Source organism: Labrus mixtus, chromosome 7 (genome assembly GCF_963584025.1).
Source record: "Labrus mixtus chromosome 7, fLabMix1.1, whole genome shotgun sequence".
In the NCBI taxonomy this organism is placed as follows: Eukaryota; Metazoa; Chordata; class Actinopteri; order Labriformes; family Labridae; genus Labrus; species Labrus mixtus.
The window spans coordinates 22440948-22459216 of record NC_083618.1 but is presented as its reverse complement, the minus strand read 5'-3'; the positions used below and the strand labels follow the sequence as shown (position 1 = coordinate 22459216).

Sequence of the window (18269 nt, the reverse complement as noted above, 5' to 3'; positions counted from 1 at the left end):
CACCCCATGTATGGAGGCTGTGGTCCTCCGAGCGGGCAGCCCAGGTTCAAATCCTACCTGTGGCTCCTTTCCTGCACGTCATTCCCACTCTCTTTCCCTGATTTCAGACTCTATCCACTGTCCTGTCTCTACAATAAAGGCATGAAAAGCCAAGAAATAAATTATTTATTACTTTAATAGAGAACAACAGTGGGCCTAATCTTGAGCTCTGTGGAACGCCACAAGATGAGCAAAGAGGTCACAGTTTTCCATAAAGCAAGAGGCGGTTTTCATGAGGTAGATTTAATTAAGGTCTTATTAGAGATGTTAAACGCTCCATGAGCATCAAGACGGGCTCGTCAGTTCTCTTTGTGGCATCTTAAGCAAATGAGACAAAATATTTACATGTACAAATCTACACGTGGGGTCAACAAGCTTTCAATAGGAACATATTCGAGTTAAAAAAGCTGCTCATGAACAGCTGAAGAAAAATTTAAAAAACATGTGAACCACAGAAGAGCTGAGTAACCAGAGCACTGCTTCCCTTTCATTAACACATACAGATCACACACACACACACATCTGGCATTACGTCTTCATGCATAAACAGGACACACACTGACAAACACACCGCAGCGTTTAGCCTCTGATGACCTCACCCTGCTGGTTCCCAGGCTATGATGTCATCAGAACCAGACGGGCCATGTGGGTAGGGCGAGGCGGAGGAACATGAGACAAGAGATAACAATAGAAAAGAATAGGAGCAGAACTTAAGAAAAGGAAGAGAGGTCGGGAAAAAGAATCGAATGAAATTAACCAAAATAGACATTTAAAAAAAAAGGAGACACAAATAAAGAAGATGCAGATTCAGATGAATGTGTGTTCAAGAAAGTTTTTGAGGCAGGAAAAGGAGTTTGGAAAGTTAGGAAAAGGCAGGTCCAAAGCACACGGGATGAAGCTACATTGTTTTGGCAACTTAAGTCTGTTTCAACTGACGCATAAAATTATTCAGAAGTTTAGTTGACTTCATTTCCTGACGGCGCAGAAACAACACATAGAGGAGGTGAAAGTGGAGAAAAAGCAAGACTCAAAAATAAAGAAGAAAGCTGCTCAGACATGAGGATTTCAAAAAGCAACAAGTTGATTGCATCAACAAGAAGTGAAGAAATCGATTAAATCAGTCCTGTACTGTATGAGCTGCTCTTACTGGAAAGTTAACAATCCTGTGACTAGATACCACTGTAGGTATACAGTAGAGGACTTCATGGAGGAAACAGGGGCGTGTCCAGACTTTTTTAGACTGGGGTCTCCCACCTGAGGCACTGACTTTTACCCTTCCTATGCCCACTAATGATATGTAAGGAACACAATTTGTCAACATATAAATCTTCTTATCTTTGATTCTTTCGGGACTCAAAATCAAAGATGTCTGTGCAGCCACAACTTTAAGTACTAAGAAAATTGCATAAACTCTTGCTGTCAAACTTGCAAAAATATATTTATTGACGACCAGGTCCATTACAAGTAAACCATTCCATTTTAGTTTTTTTATATTTATTCACAACTGAAAGTAATTTCATTAGCCTGTGAACAGCCAGAATAGTAGTTTTGTTCTTCAGTTCCGCCCCTAATTAAGGAAATGGCCAATCATAAATTTGGATTTTAGGATGACATGTGGGATGGCCATCATATTTAAAGGGGGGCCCATTCCACCCTTTTGGACACGGCCCTGGGAGGAAGGCAACACATGTGCAGAATGCAACAACAGATGTCGTGTTTGAAAGAGCTGAAAGAATAATTAATCTGTCTTTGCTTAATAATTCTTTCTTCTTCAACAACCACAGAATCTCACCTTCTTTTTGAAGTAGAATAATTTAAAATCATCAGTTAATGTGTGAGTATCTGCAATGAGAAGATGATGGTTTTCAGTAATCGCTTAAAAAATGAAAGATCTTAAATCCCTGCGCTGCACTTGGGGTTTTGGGAATTCTGAAACAAAACTATGAAACTGAACTAAGACCAATTCAGTAAAGAGGATTTAATGTGAATCAGACATTTGGTTTCTGGGTAAAACAAAGATAATCTGTGTGCCAAAAAAAGTGATCGAAGTTAAAGAAAGAAAAGCAGAGTAAGAGTTAAAAACAAAACGAGGCAGAAATAGTACAAGAGTGAGTAATAAAAGAAAAGTCTGAGATGTTTTCAGTCGAGCCAGGCTGCAGGAGGTTCACCACGATGATTATCACCACACAACAATCTGCTATAAACGAGGGCGACCACACACACCAACACACAGATCACCACTGTGGTGTGTGTGTGTGCGTGTGTGTGTGTGTGTGTGTGCTGAGACGTAGCAGTGTGGTTTTGTTTAAATGTAGAGGTTTTGATATATGTTTGTGTGTGTGCGTGCACGTGCGTGTGTGTGTGTATGTGTGAAAGAAAGAGAAGACTACATTAGTGTTCTCTGTCATCTTGTGTATCCTGATCATCGTCATTAACTAGAGATTTAGTTCTCAGCCTGTCTCTGACTCAGCGCCATGTCTGCTTTAACTCCACTCAGACAACAGAGGTGTAGGTGTGTGTGTGTGTGTGTGTGTGTGTGTGTGTTTGATTATAGCCTCCACATCAAAGACAATCCAGCCAGAGAACACACAATGACTGTAGCGACGTGATAACAGCTCGGCTTCAGTGAGACACCAGGTAGTAACAGGAGGTGAAGGCTAGTCGATGAAAAGAGTCTGTTGTGTTTCCGACTGTAGTGTAGCCTTCTTCCCTTTAACGAGGTTGGCCTTGTGCGTGAGTTGTGTATTCGTTGTGCAAATTTGAAGTGAGTCTATCCTGTGTGCGAGGATGGAGGAGGAGGATGTATAAAAGGGACAAAGTGAAGTTTTCCACTTGTTGTTCCATGTGTCAGATAAACTCAGGTTAATGTACATCAGCTGTTAAAATGTCGGTATCACAATAGGGCTCAACAGTGTAGCTGATTTGACGATTAGCCTTAATGTCATAACCATCACAGGTCGACAGACCACGAGCTACCTGAGTGTGAAACGATGGTTAATGCTCCTGTAGGAGACACAGGTTCGTCTGACTTCAACCTGGTTTAAAAAAAATTTATTTGCGATATCGGGGGAAGAGAACTACACTACCCACGATCATAGAGTGTTACAGTGACGACTCTGATTGGTGGAGCTTGCTGTTGCCATGGCAATGTTTCCCACCCCTCCACGCCTAATGTGAATGAATAATTTCGCAAGCATGCTACCTAGCTAGTTAACTCAAACGAAAAGTACTAATACACGCATTTGATAACGACAAAAGTTAAGTTTAAGATGAAGCAGTATCATTCGCAATGGATTGTGGGATGTGTAGTTCCTTGGCTCAGGATGAAAATGATTTACACAGTCTTGTACCTTTTGCTTTTTTTGTCCGCTTTTTTTTTGCCGTTTTGGCGCCGAATCAAATGTACGATAGCCACGAGTATAGGGGTAGCTGATCGTCTTGGTTTCAGGCGCCAAATAGTGAAAAAGTGAAATGTGAAGGGAGGCACTGAATGGGGAAATTTACTTCTGGAACCAGAGCCCCCGAAAAAGTGGCCAATCACTGTTGAGCTCTATGTGCCAAATTTTTAAAAACATGACTGTGTGTGTTTTTACATTTATATTAGAGATTTGAGTCGACTAAACAGTTAAACGTGATCACCCTCACTAGACCTCACATAGTTACTTGTCAGTCAATCGATCTATTATTAGTATATGTGGGCCCTTGATGTCGGTCAAATGTTGTGCTCAAACTGCAACACAATCACCCGCCACTAGTCGGAGCTGTAGCTCTGGTTAATCGGCCCACTCTCTGCGCTCTACAACCCAGGATGTAAACAAGCACAGTGAACGGATAGCATGTTGTAGGAGCAGCGCTGTTCGGCAGAAGATTGAGATACAAATGTAGGAAGGCTGTGTCAGGTTAAGATGGCACAACGACGAGCGCAATGTAAAACTAACTACATAAAGTAAGGGCATGTGGATGATAAGCTGCAAGAAGGATCGAAGGCTGTTAGCCAGGTTAGCAACAATCTGCAAACCAAGTTACATCGTTCACCTGCTGACTGTTTTGAAAATAAATTGAGCTGCATTCTGACTGTTTAATCAGTGTTTTCATACATTTAGACTCGCCGTTTGGTCATTGCAAAACATGTAAACGTTGTAAAATCTGACTTCCTGTAATAACGCCTTAAAATGTTTCTTAAAGTGGATTTCAGTGAGATTTGTTCCTTTAAGCTTCAAAACGACGGAACACAAAAGCTGCGAGATTTAGACCTGAAACCAACAAAGGAGCTTTCTCTGCAGAGTCGAGGTGTGTGTGTGTGTGTGTGTGTGTGTGTGTGTGTAAGACTATATCCAAGCTAATCTCATGTTTCCTTTTCTGCAGTGACACAGAGGCTCTGTGTGTTGTGTCTCTCAGTCACTCACAAAAACTTCAGCCTTGAATTGGAGGACAGGAGCTGAACAAACTTCTACTTCTGTTCAGAACGTTTAACAGCTTCAAGCATCAAACCAAACAAGTAAAATCCAGTCAGGCAGTCCACTTCATGATTCATAGCTTTAAAAAAAACAAAAAAAAACAGTCCCTCCAGAGTGTGTGAGCTGCCCTCTAAAGCTGATAAAGTATGTGTGTCACCTCTTTTAAATCCTCAGACTGAGCTCTCTTTTATGGTTTAGTCACACCTGAATGAGGCTTTTGGCAGAGTCACCTCATGTCTTTTTTCAGCGTGTCACAGGTCGTTACTTTCAGGGTAAAATGTGCTCCTCAGGCGCAGCACCAAATAACATGTGAGTGGTGTGAAACGTGTTCTGGTCACGTCCCAGAATCTGCAGCGATTTCAGATGAATGAACTCATCGCTCAGAAGCTGTCAGGTAAGAAGACGGGACGTGGACACTGAAGCGTCAGTGTTTAGCCAGCTCTGCATCGGTCTGTAAACCTTTCTGCGTTCTAACCTCTCTCCATTTTTCAAAAAGCATCTCCAATATTGATCCTAGTTTGAGCACGTTTCTGCTCGTGGAGCTTATTAGAAACATGCAGAGGCTTTTTAGGTCGGGTACAATCACTTCTATCTGAACCAGTTCTCTTGCCCGCTTCCATCGCTGCAACACCTGTTGGTTTGACCTGATAACTGCTCTCATATCTGGCAAACTGACGAGCGTCCAAAACGGCCGTGTGGGGGTCGCCTTAAAAGCGCCTACCTTCTCTGGTCCAAACAAATCCAGAGCATTCAGGACCAGAATCCAAAGTTAGAAGGAGGACATACTGGCTGCTGCACTGTTGTCAGAGAAGCCAGTACTTTAACATAGCATGTTCCCCTAACAGCTGATCATATAGTAAGGTCATTTCCCTCTCTACACATCTTACTGATTGGTCCTTTAACCCACAATAACTTTAGTTCATGGGATTTCACATCCAATCAGCTCCACACATTAAAAACAGTTGGGGGAAATTTGTCTAAAAACACTTTAAGACTTTAAAAGGTCTCGACTCAAACTCTTTTTTTTTTTACAGTGTACATTTTATCCTGAAAGAAGTTTTGTTCTCCGACCAAAAATGTGTTGTTTTTTTTGGTTCCAAGACCACAAGTCACGCTTCCTTCAAAACCAACTTTAATGGTGGATTCACGCCTGTTCATCAAGTTACACCTTCTCCAGTTGTGACCTTGTGTCCATTTGAACCCTGATGTGGTCGTTGATTTTGATCTGGCAGCAACTACAACCGAGGACCTGCTGGATCTTTCTCAAACTAGACCTCTTGTTTCTGTTCTTTTAACCACTTACAGTTTCGTTTTAGCCTCAGCACCAACGCAGTGAAAAAGATTAGAACAAAGGCCGGAGCCATAAATATGACCACAGCCCAGACGTCTGTGCTCCGAGAAAAGATGAGAATTCACAAATCACAGAGGATGCAGGTTTGCAGAGAAAGAGAGAGAGAGCTGTGGAGCTGTGAGGTTTGTGGGTCAGTGAGTGAGAACATGGCCAATGAAAACACTCGAGCCAGCTCTGACTTATGGGAGAACTTAGCATGTAACAGCACATTAGAGTCTTCATGGCTTCAATTTCCAAAAGGGAAAGAAAACTCTTCATGAACTCCCTCCTGTCTTCATTTACTACACTATACTGTTCAGTTTCAGTTTGGTCACACTGGAAACATCTCCCAACATTGGACACAAAACCTAAACAGACCAACGCGCTCTTAAAGGGACAGTCAGTTTGAGTCATGTGGGTCGTCTGAGGAACTTTTCGAAGGTCAGCGTATTTCCTGCAGTAGATAAAAGGTCAGCTCGGCCTCTGTTTGAAGAAGGTAGAATAAATACAGACTCAGAAGATAAGCCGTGTTGCATTGTGGACGGGCTTAGGAGGACGACATGTTTTGGCCACCTTGAGAAAATAAGCCTTACATATGGTTCATGTTGTAAAGCTGTGTCGAGATAAACCGGTCTGAATCTGTCACCGGTCTTAAGGTTAAAGGTCAGAGAACCTTGAACCAGTCAATGGCCCAGTTTAGAGATATGAACTGGTTCCCTGAGGCGTTTGCTCCCCATCACTGCGGTTAGTGTCTCTATGGTGCGTTCCATTCGATCAGGTACGCCCAGATCGAGTGAGAACCCAGAATCATAAACTGGGGAACATTATAGTGTTTTTTTAATAACTTATCCTGTTTATGTTTGATTAAATCAATCATACAGATCACACTGATAGTATCAGATTGTTAGCCAATAAAACAAGGATACACCTGGAGGCGTCCATATTGCTTTTCCGACTTGTTACCAACCCGTGACTGGAACATGGCCAACTCCAGTCGACGCCCTGACATCCTATTTCAGATTAATGGAAAACACCGGTAATCTCGCGGGACTCTGAGTTTGACCTTTCCTCCTTTCCCACCTGTAAGAGGATGCTCACCAGTTAGCTCACAAGAAGAAGAGAACAAAGTCCAAAATCTCTGCAGCGGGATCATACTAAATCAAATTGAACTATTCTATATTTTAATGAGTCGTCTCTGAATCAGATTGAATCCCTAAAGAGAATTTAGCCTAAAGACCTGGCGCTTTCACACCTAGCTTCAACGCTGTTTACTTGTAATAAAATCTCATGGATGTTCATGCAAGGTTTAATCAGCGCCAAAGATTCACAACCTCAAGCAGCTCGTTTAGACACTGGGTAGATTACGGTGCTACATATATTACTTGAACAGGATATATAAGAACTTTGTTACTGTAAAATACGCAGATCTACTCCAGGAGGGAAAAAATATTAAAATCTGGAGCTGGAAAGGAGAATTTTAGGCCCCTTTAAAAAATGCCTTAAACAGCAGATGAACCTAAAACAAGCTTTTAGTAGATTACAGTAGATTTCCCCTCCATCTCAGACTCTCTCTCTCGCTCTCTCTCTGATCTGAACCTGAACGCAGCTCCTCACCACTGGAGCTATGTGACACTTCCTCTTCAAAGCCCCGCCCCCCCTCCTGTCGACTCAAGCCAATCACTGAATATGTTTACAAAGGTTGCCGGGACAACAGAAACTGTTTCTCCCCCCGCCCTGTAATCAATCACTCCGTCTGTGTCTTTGTCTCGATACATTTTTTTTACCGTGATGAGAGAAAGAGAGACTGTCATCGAAACAGTTTCAGCTGAACATGATTCCTCTGAAGGTTTCAGCGTCCTCATGTCGAGAACATCTCTGTTTATTCAATAAGAGCAGAAACATTAAGGACTTTTTAATCACAGTCTCTTTTTTTTTAAATGCTTTTTACTTGAGCATTTTATTAATATATTCACGTTAAGAACAGATTCCATAAAAACAATGATAAACAGTTTAGCAGCTATTGTCAGTGGCAGCACAGACGCACAATAAAAGCACATCATGAATACAATAGTTAAACGTTTTTTTTTGTTTTGTTGATCCTCGTTTTAAAGTTCATATATTATTCTCACTTTCACCTTTACTTATGTCGGTCTGGGACTCCTATCGAGCAGCGTTGTGAGATGTGTAGTTAAAAAAACTCCTTATTTATCTGATACTGGCGTCAGTAAAATCCCTCATTTCAGCCTCGGCCTGAAACGCTTCATTTCAGCTGCTGTCTCTTTAAGGCCGCCCGGGAAAAGCGAGAAAGGAGCTACAGGTCGGATTTGAACCCACTCTGTACACAAGGTGCTCGCACTAACCACAAGGCTACCAGCGCCACGTCCTACGATTTTGCTCCATGCTTTGCTCAAATACGTCGGAAGAACCTGACATCAATAGAAATGTTAAAAAAAAAAAAAAAAAGGTCAATTTTCTGAACCAGAATTTTTTTAAACTTGGATGGCTAAAGAGTAAACTAAAACTGAATGAATTCCTGAAAGAGCCACACAGGAGCACTAACAAAGACATCAGAGACGTCTCTGTTTAAAGATGAGTGTGTGAATGCTGCTATAATAACATTAAATGTCCTAATAAAAGTTAAACGTGAACAGCAGCAGCCTGTCAGTGATGTCAGAGTGAGAAAACCCCCAAATGAAAACAGCACGTCGGTTACACAACAAACGACAGAAGAATCCATCATGACACAAAAAGAAAAACAGAAACAGAAAGATGAGTTTCAGGAAAAAGCAGCGAGGCATGAAATCACACACACACACACACACACACACACACACACACACACACACACACACACACACACGTTCCTGCTAGACTGAAACCAAACATCTATCAGCTGTCAGAGTCCAAACAGCCGAGTGGACCAGAGACTGTTGTTGACACACAGCACCATGGCAACCAAGAGAGAAAGAAAGAGAGTGAGTCTAAAGGAGTGTGTGTGTGTGTGTGTGTGTGTGTGTGTGTGTGTGTGTGTGTGTGTGTGTGTGTGTGTGTGTGTGTGGTTTGCGGCCCAGAGCAGGAATAGACTGTTAGTTAATATGTCACAGACTGACACAGAGAGACTTTCAAACCCTCCTCAGAGAAAACAGCACAAACACAGATCTATCACGAGAGCATGTTTTTGTTTCAAACTAAATATTTTGGTCAAATCTTCTCGTTTACTACATTCATTCTGCTGTTTGTTTGGGACTTCTTGCTTTGGCAACACGCTCGATGTGAGACGTCTCGCCAACAAGGACGATCTATTGTAATCTGTAGTTGAGGCTACAAAAAGGAACCGATTATTTTGTCTGTGTGTGCATGTTATTCCTCTACTGAGCATGATGGAGCCTTGGAGATTTGGTGCTGTGCATAAAGCAGAGGCTCCAGGTCATAGGGCTGTGCTAAAAAAAAAAAAAAAAAAATCGATATATCGTCATGTGCAACTTTTTAAATTCATGTATGGATGCAGATGTTACAGAATCGATATGGTTGCAAACAGTTCTGATAGACAATTGACCTATAATGCAATTCACAATATAGCTATAGCTGTGGGATTAAAATGTATTCACAGGATCTCTGAGGACCTGAACTGAAGTGTTTGAAGTTGTAGAAGCTTCTACATTCATTGATCAAGTGAACCTTTTGGGTTTGTTTAAATCGTTCACTACAGGCTTTTTTATCTGCAGGATATAGTTTAGAGGGAAACAAGATAAGAGTTGAAAAATATACCCGTAAAAGCCCAAAGTTTGCCGTCACTCTATCCTATATATTATATTATAAACTGATGTTTATTATTACATATTTTAGTGAGTTTTCTGACCTAAAAATTCAGCCCTTGCGTCCTTTAGCTCATTCAGTAGCCACCTAGTTTGTAAACAGATGACTATCAGGGCAGCTGTGGCTCAGTGGTAGAGTCGGTCGCATCTCATCTGTTCCTGCAGCCACATGTCCGATGTGTCCTTGGGCAAGACACTTAACCCAGAGTTGCTCCCGCTGCTTTGTCAGCAGCATATGAATGTGTTGAATTGATTAGTTACTTCTGATGGACTCTTTACTCAGCAGCCTCTACCATCAGTGTGTGAATGTTTAGGTGTGACCTGCAGTGTAAAAGCACTTTGAGCAAAAGACTAGAAAAGAAATATACAAGCTCAAGTCCATTTAGAAACATTTCCCTCTCCTCAGTGGAGTAGACGCTTTCTAGTAAATTCTTAAAATACTAAATGTATGTCCTAATTATTTCTCTAAGTCTGTTTCTATTGCACACTCTGGTTCAATAAAGTCCCGGTCAGCTAGCGTGCGCGCACTTCAGTGTGTGTTTCAGTATGTCTTCATTCTGACGTTTATCTTATCACTGCATTGAGCTGCAGGTGAACATTACGTTTCTGTTTGTTTGACCTTTGAAGGTTTTCACAAAATGCTGATGTCAGTCTGAACTCCGACTTAGCCGCATGTAACGGGCACCCAGAGAGAGAGAGAGAGAGATAAACTTCACTCACACGACTCAAAAACACCGCCTACAGGGTTTGTGTGTGTGTGTGTGTGTGTGTGTGTGTGTGTGTGTGTGTGTGTGTGTGTGTGTGTGTGTGTGTGTGTGTGTGTGTGAGAATGAGGTCACACCGTCTGACTGAGGTCACAACTGAAAGCTACAGATCCTGTCCGGCCTGTTCTCACCTGGCTCTTCACACAACTAGCAGCAACAAATTGTCAGTCAGGCGCCTTTAAATTTTGCACTTCAGAGAAGAATTAAAGTTACATGATGACAAATCAATTAGGCCCCACTGCGTGTGTGTGTCCACCTAGCCTTTTTTTTTTTTTTTCTCAGCGCCAGCATCTTTTTTTTTTTCAATTATTTTCAATGAGTAGAGAGCATTCACAGCAGAAAGCGACCGCCTGGATAAAAAGCACCGTGCCCACTGTCTTTTTTTTTTTTTTACAAGCACTCTGTTGTTATTGTGTGGCGGCTCCGACCGCTCGAGTTGAAAATCTTTCAACTTTTCAGAAAGGCGCTGTTGACGTCACGGGCGCTCTTTGTGTTTTTGTTTTTTTTGCCGTACCGTCATCACCAGTTAAAACACACGCGTGACGTTTGGTTGCACTACACACAAGTCAACACCGATTACTCAACCTAACAGCTCAGTGCAGAGTCGGTACATCAACACAATGCAACAGAGTGATTCAGACGGCTTGCTGGAATGGCTCGACTCTGCGTCTCTTGAGCCCAGCGCAGCCCGGATTAGCGTCTCCAATCACATCGGGTCTACTGTACCCGCTGAAGGCGTGTTAAAACCCATGACTGGTTTGTCTCAAGTCCCAGATGATAGCATGCATTTATTTTACATGTTAAATGGAACCACTGCAGTTATGTTTGTGCACAAAAACTAGGTTTATGAAGAAGATATATCCCGCCTCCGTCCACTACTCATTTTCTGCTGCTGAAACACTAATCCATGCATTCATCACATCCAGACTCGACTATTGCAACAGCATCCTTTACGGCACATCATCCAAAGTCCTTAATAAACTTCAATACACCCAAAACTCCGCTGCACGCCTCCTCACCCACACCCGAATACGTGAACACATCACCCCTGTCCTGCATAATCTCCACTGGCTCCCTGTCCTTTACCGTATCCAATTCAAAATCCTTCTCCTCACACATAAAGCCCTTAACCACCAGACCCCCCTCCTACCTCACGGCTCTCCTGCACGAAGCCTCCGCTCTTCAAAAGCCCACCTACTATCTCCCCCACAGAGCCTTCTCCATAGCTGCCCCCTCCCTCTGGAACTCACTTACTTACTCCTACTTTCAAATCACTTATCAACACTCACCTCTTTAAACAAGCTTTTAATGTATGATTGTGATGTATTTTCTGTTTTCTGTAGTTTACCTTTATTGTTGTTATCTTTATGATTTGTGTGTAATGCTGCAATGTCTGTTAGTCTGTCCTTACTGTGCTGTTCTTTATGTTTTAACTATTGTAAAGTGTCTTATTAAAAGCGCTTATAAATAAAATGTATTATTATTATTATTATAAGATTTATGGGTCAACATTAGAACTTAAATAACCCTAAAGAGCCCTTACTAACCCGAACCAGTTTGTTAGAAGAGCTAGCGCTGTCTATGACATTAATAACATTCTTGTAACTTAAAAATGAGTCAACTTTTTGTCCTATTTATAAAAAAACAAGCTCTTCAAAAACAGGTCAGGCTCCGAAGCTAACCCGTCTAGAGTCGACAAACTCTTCAGAAAGTGACCAAAATAAGTTGATCTGTTGATGGTCTGATTGTACAACTGAAAAGTTCACAAACAAAATGGATTTTCTTCTTGCACTTCACCCATGAGGTAACACACCTGTCTGCACAGAAGGAGGGCCAACACCCTTTTTATACCACACACACACACACGCACAATGTCCAAACAGGCAGGTAGACACAGACGTGCACTAGGACACAAGGAAGGTTTTCCAATCCTAGAGTGAGACATTTTGAGTCTTTACATGTTTACATCCTGGTACAAAATGTGAAATAGGTCTCATTAGTTTTTGTCCTCACTGGCACACACTGTACGGGGGGTAATGTATTCTCAATGTCTCTGTTTTTTATTTTATGAACGATACGTGTTATCCATAGTTAGGCGTGTAGCTGACATGATTGACAGGTGGGCGCGGTGTAACGGTTTGTCAGGAGGCTTAAAACCCGCCTCCAGCTCTCAGCCTGTTAGGTTGACTGAAAGTTAGGCTGAGACAGGATTTCCAACATGGCGGCTGCTGCCAATGAGCCTCCTGCAGGAACAGACGGCTGACGTCACTCAGGCTTCACTGATTCATATTCACAGTCTGTGATCGTGTCAGACTTCTTGTCTCTCCGTTGAAGACGTTGTAATATGGAATCATGATACTGTTTGAGTTGCTACAGACTTTAGACTGACTCTTCAGTGAATGTTGTGGACTAGTTTTTTCCAAGACGACACATCAGGTGAAGCGACAGCTACATTTTAATCAGGTGTAAACCACAGCTGGCGGGTATGACACAGGGTGGACACACACAGACCGTCTGACAGCAGCACACACCTCCTTCCCACGCTCTCTCTCTCTCTCTCTCTCTCTCTCTGGTCGTCTGGTTCACTCCTCCCGTCATGGAGGTGAGATATGTGACACACAAACGTCACCTGTGTAATCCCACTGGATCTTTTCCACAGCTTCCAGACTGCAGCTGCACACACACTCCGGTTACAGTGTGTGTATGATTCTGTGAACCGTTTCCTGTTTTAAGTTACGGGAAATGTCAATGAAATGTTTCAATAAAAGGAGTTCAGTTGTCATGTTTTTAGCAATGAGCACTCAGCTGTTCTTACCTGCAGTTTTTTTTTTTTTTTTTTTATCAGGACGTTTCATTGATGACAGAATATTCACACGTCAGTAAATGTCCCTCCGTCTTAATCATGAGACATTTCTGATTAATGCAAACGATCACTCTTAAAACGCTCAACACAGAGACTTCTCGACATCTAACGATTGTGTTTACACAAGCTAATCTGGTAACCATGGAAACACATCACTTGAGAGTGAGGCTTTTTTTCTCTAATCTACTGGAGACTGAAAAAAAAACATGTTGAAACCGGCCGTGTGTCGAGCTGGTTACACAATACAATTTATCAACATCCTAATTTCAAAAAAAAAAAAAAAAAAAAAAAATCCAAAATCCTGCAGTTCTTCGAGTGTCCACTAGAGGCCGGCTGCAGAAGCACAGGAAGTCACATACACACCACATTAAGATAATTTTTACAGCAGAAACGTCGACCGGGATGAGAGCGTTTAGGAAAGGAGGAGACGTTTTTGTCGATGTTTTGTAAGCGAGCAGCAGAGGTTTAATATTTGATGCGAGCAGTAACTGGGAGCCATCGATGGGACTCCAAAGCTCCCTTCAGTTTTTCTGATCGGACTGACTGGACGGTTCATCTCTGATCTGTGTGGAGAGGGCCAACGCCACCTCACCTGTGTGTGTCGCTCTCACACTCGAGGGTCTGAGCTCGTTCTGAGATTTTCAGAATCATTTGATTTGAGGGAAAATATCTGTTGGGTCTAGAAAATCAGTTTTGGTCGATCTCCAGACAACGTGGTCTCTGGATTTGAAGTGAACTCTGGTGTGGTTTGAAGGTCTGGCGCTGAAACACAGAAACTATTTTCAGACTAATTTAGACTCAGAGAGCAGATTCCTGTGGTTTTCTTTCAGTCTGACTTTGGATTCAAATGTTTGAATATGAGGATGAGCTCGAGGATGAGTCAAGAGTGCAAACAGATCCTGTGAAAAGAGCAGGAAACAAGAATCCTGAACTCTGACGTCTTCATCACACCTGGCCCCGCACACATCACATGAAGGTCGCACCACTGACGATGTCACTAATAAAGCAAAGAGACGTTTCTCTGAGCATGTACGAGGGAGGGAATCTCTCCATCGAACCGCTGACGGAGGCAGAACTGAAAAAAACACAGACTGAGGCTGCGTTCAGAGGCGGTCAGGTCCCCTTGGAGGACTTCAGCCTCCGTACATGGAGCGCACAAACTAACCGCTAAGCTACCAGCGTCCAAAAATGCACTTCTTGATCAACTTCATTGTTTTTAATCTAAAGAGAAGGTCAGGCGCTAACCTTGTAATGAAAAATGTGCTGAGTACATCAACTCTTTTTTTACAAGCATGACTAAGCAAAGCACGCTCCAAGGATGTATGGAGGCTATCGTCATCTAAGCGAACGGCCCAGGTTCGAATCCGAGCTGTGGTTCCTTTCCCGCATGTCTCACTCTCTCTCCACTCTCGCTCTCTCTCGCCCTGATTTCTGACTCTATCCACTGTCCTGTCTCTACATAAAAGGCATAAAACGACCAAAATAAACCTTTAAAAACAACAAATATTAAAATGACGATGCTGATGTAACACACTGAATGTGTTCTTTAACTAAACCTTCAACTTTTTATGTGACAACCCACCACTATTCAGTCATTTAGAGCCTGAGAGAAACGACATATTCTCACATTTTAAAGACAAAAAACACAGAATTTTAACTCTCATTCTGTGAAATTGTTTCTACAAACATTTTCTGATACATGTAACAGAAAACAAACGGTCAGAAAATCGTGCAAGCTCGAGCAAATAGTTTGAAACGAGGAAGAACAGATCAGTAATGAATTTCCTCTTTGCTCAAAACTTTATCTAAATCAATAAAATCAATCTGTGAGAGAGGACACAGAGGACAGATGGAAGACCAATAAAAATCAGAGATTATGTTTGTGTCTCAACAACAAGCCGCTTGTTAAAGACAAACATTAAGCAGTGGGTTCCTTCTCAAACAGCTGACGAACCTCATTAACAAAAAATAAAATGGAGTTTATGAGTTTTTGAGGACAGTGTGAAATATTTCCACACAACAAACTTCACCTCTCCACATGAAGCCATGCTCATTAACACAGGTGTGTTTCCTCTCTGCAGGAGTCTGCTCATTAAAACACTCTTCTGTTGTCATGTTGAGACTCTCACACCCAAAACATGCCAAACTCCATTTAGAAATATGTCACTTTAAGCTTTCTGTCGACAACATGACACATTTCATCAGCAATGAATGTGGGTCGACTTTTCACCAGTAACCAAAACTACGACGAAACTGAAATGTTTGTAGGTGTTTTAGTTCCAGTTTTTACATTTTTTCAACTCATGTTAATTCTGTATAAACAACTTCATATTTTTCAATTGATCTATTATCGCGAACAGAGCGGGGCGATGTTAAAATGCAGGATTCTCAAATGAGGTTTGGCGTGGAGTCACCGGCGCTGCATGTATGCGAGCTAAAGAGGACCATGAATTCATTTAAAATGGGATTCATCTTATTAAAACGTGTATTTTACGTAATTCCACGTCTTCCTCTTCGCGGGAACATTTAATTAATTTGCGTTAATGTTGTTAAGACCCGGAAATCCCGGGAAACGCCACACAAAATGAAAGGACAAAGGGTATGGATTGAACTTTGGACTCCTACATTACAAACGCTGATAACCACACATTTGGAGACACATCACGCTTTCATGCCTCGTGTGACACTTTTTACTTCCAAAAACATGTAAATACTTTCAGTGAAATATAAACTTTACAAACTTCAATCCTCTACACTGACAGTCCCGCCTGTCACCTATATGTCACCTGAGTACATGCAACCATGCAGATGTGAATGGCACAAAGATCTATAAAACATACATTTGATAATGAATGAACATTACTTTATAAGTAGGCTAATATGTATGGCGAATTGAAAAGTGTCCCCACTATTTCCACATACACTATTTACAATGATATTTAACATGAGTAATTATATGGAAAAATTAAATTAAACTTTAAAATGCTAATTCTTTTACCGCAATTCGTGCGTTCCGCGACGCAAAACGATGTGTTTGGGATACTATTTGAGAAAAGCATAGACTGTGAATGTTACATAGGAATCTATGGGGAAAACTTAACTTCAGAAAAGTATAAATTGCAGATAAAAATCATGAACTCAAGCTTTAAAAAAGGTTTCCTTTTGTCTCTCATTGCCCTCTAAAACCATGCTCTCAATTCATCCAGGTGGGCGGTAGCAAAAGGCGTGAACCCCTTATAAAAAAAATGTATATTTGATATATTAAAGTTGTTATTTTTTGTATCAAATGCATGCCGAATTGAAGAGGTGGTCCAGATGATTAAAGAGATGTCAGATATATTGATTGACGATATACGTTTTAGTGTAAAATAGCTAAAACGTTTTAAACTAATGTATTAATAATGGGGTTTGCACGTTGCACGAGAAAAAGCTGCATGATTGGGTTATAAACTGGGAGAACTGGGAGTAAAACTTCACTTGGACGAACTATAAAAGTAGTGCAAACTTCTCCTTCATGTGTAGAAACTACACGGAGCATTAGAGTGGGTTTGGGTGTGTTTGAAGCATCAGAGAGACTTCCACATATGAATGAATGGACCGACTTTTACGCACCTATGGAGACGAGCTTTATGTTCTCCTTTTCAATGAACTCCAGAGCCAGCGACACGTTCTCCAGCTTCATCTGCCCGAAGTTCGGCCTCGAGTGGTACTTTCTGCACATCTTCTTCTGGCTGAGGACCTCCAGCAGCGCGATGAGCTTCAGGCCGTCGCCGAGGTCCACTTGTAGGTCCGCGATATGCTTGTTGACGCACTTCAGGTGCTCGTTGGTCCATCGTGTGAAGGTGTTCTGCTGGATCTTCTTCCACGGAGCGTCCGAGGCCAGGTCCTTCTCTGTGGCCGGCATCTTTAAGGGGGGTTTATTCTTCCTGTTTAAACTTGTGCACAGTGTGACAGAAAGGTGGTCTGGTTTACCGTGTCTCGTGTCCTCGCGGTGCTTCCTCGGAGCCGCCTGGAGTTGGTTTAAGTGTTTTTTCCCTGAACCTCACTGGGAAAAGGCTGGCTCCTTCTGCTGCGTTCAAGTGCCGCTCTGAAAAACTCGGAATTCTCAGGGTTTCTTTCTTAACGTTGCAGTACTGCCTCCTTCTGGATTTAATCTTCCTCAATGTCCAACCACTTTGAGAACCAGCTGTTTAGCCTGTGTCAGGAAGATTGATTGATTGATAAATGGTAAATAGACTTGAGCTTGTATATTTATTTTCTAGTTTTCTGACTACTCAAAGCACTTTTACACCGCAGGTCAAACCTACACATTCACACACTGATGGTTGAGGCTGCTGTGTAAAGTGACCATCAGAATGAACTAAAAACACATTCATACGCTGTCGTCGAGGCAGAGGGAGCAACTAGGGTCCTTAAGTGTCTTCCCCAAGGACACATCGGACATGTGGCTGCAGGAGCTGGGGATCGAACCCCTGACCTTACGGTTGAGAGATGACCAACTCTACCACTGAGCCAAAATAATAATGTTCCCTTCAGTTTAATAATGTTTTATGTGACAGGCGCCTGAGTACTCGTACTTTAGCCAAATCAGTAAAATATTTAATTTTATCAGCCGCTCTATCCGCTTCTAAAATCAGAGCGTTGTGTGCCAACATGTAAACCGACTTGTCACCACGTCTCATAAAGATGAAATCATGCTTCTGCTGCAAGATTGATGTGTGTTTGTCGTGTGAACATATCCAGCTAATACCAGAATACACACACACACAGGCAGGTCCAGGCCTGTTTAATGATGCACTCTTTGCTGCTCCCTCTCCATTACATCACTCCTCGTATCTCACTGTTGTTAAATCAGAGATGAAAAATAAAGTACTTTTCTAAATTACAGGTCTTAAGTGTAATTTAAAAACATTTCAGAGGCTTTTAATTCTGCTGTTCAGCTTGTCTGAGAGTTGGACTCTTTAACTCCAACAAACCTGTTTTTTTCCAACCAGTGTTGTA

The 18269-nt window shown here is 41.9% G+C and overlaps 1 protein-coding gene across 2 annotated transcripts in view; it reads right to left on the bottom strand.

Moving 5' to 3' along the window:
- Positions 1–17294, bottom strand: part of flnbl (filamin B, like) — a 73858-nt gene extending 56564 nt beyond the window's left edge. For both annotated transcript variants that reach the window (XM_061041734.1, XM_061041735.1), the window contains exon 1: positions 16881–17294. In XM_061041734.1, the coding sequence (XP_060897717.1) occupies positions 16881–17172 (292 nt within the window). In that variant the 5' untranslated portion in view covers positions 17173–17294. The remainder of the gene's footprint in view (positions 1–16880) is intronic.
- Between the last annotated feature and the right edge of the window lie 975 nt (positions 17295–18269).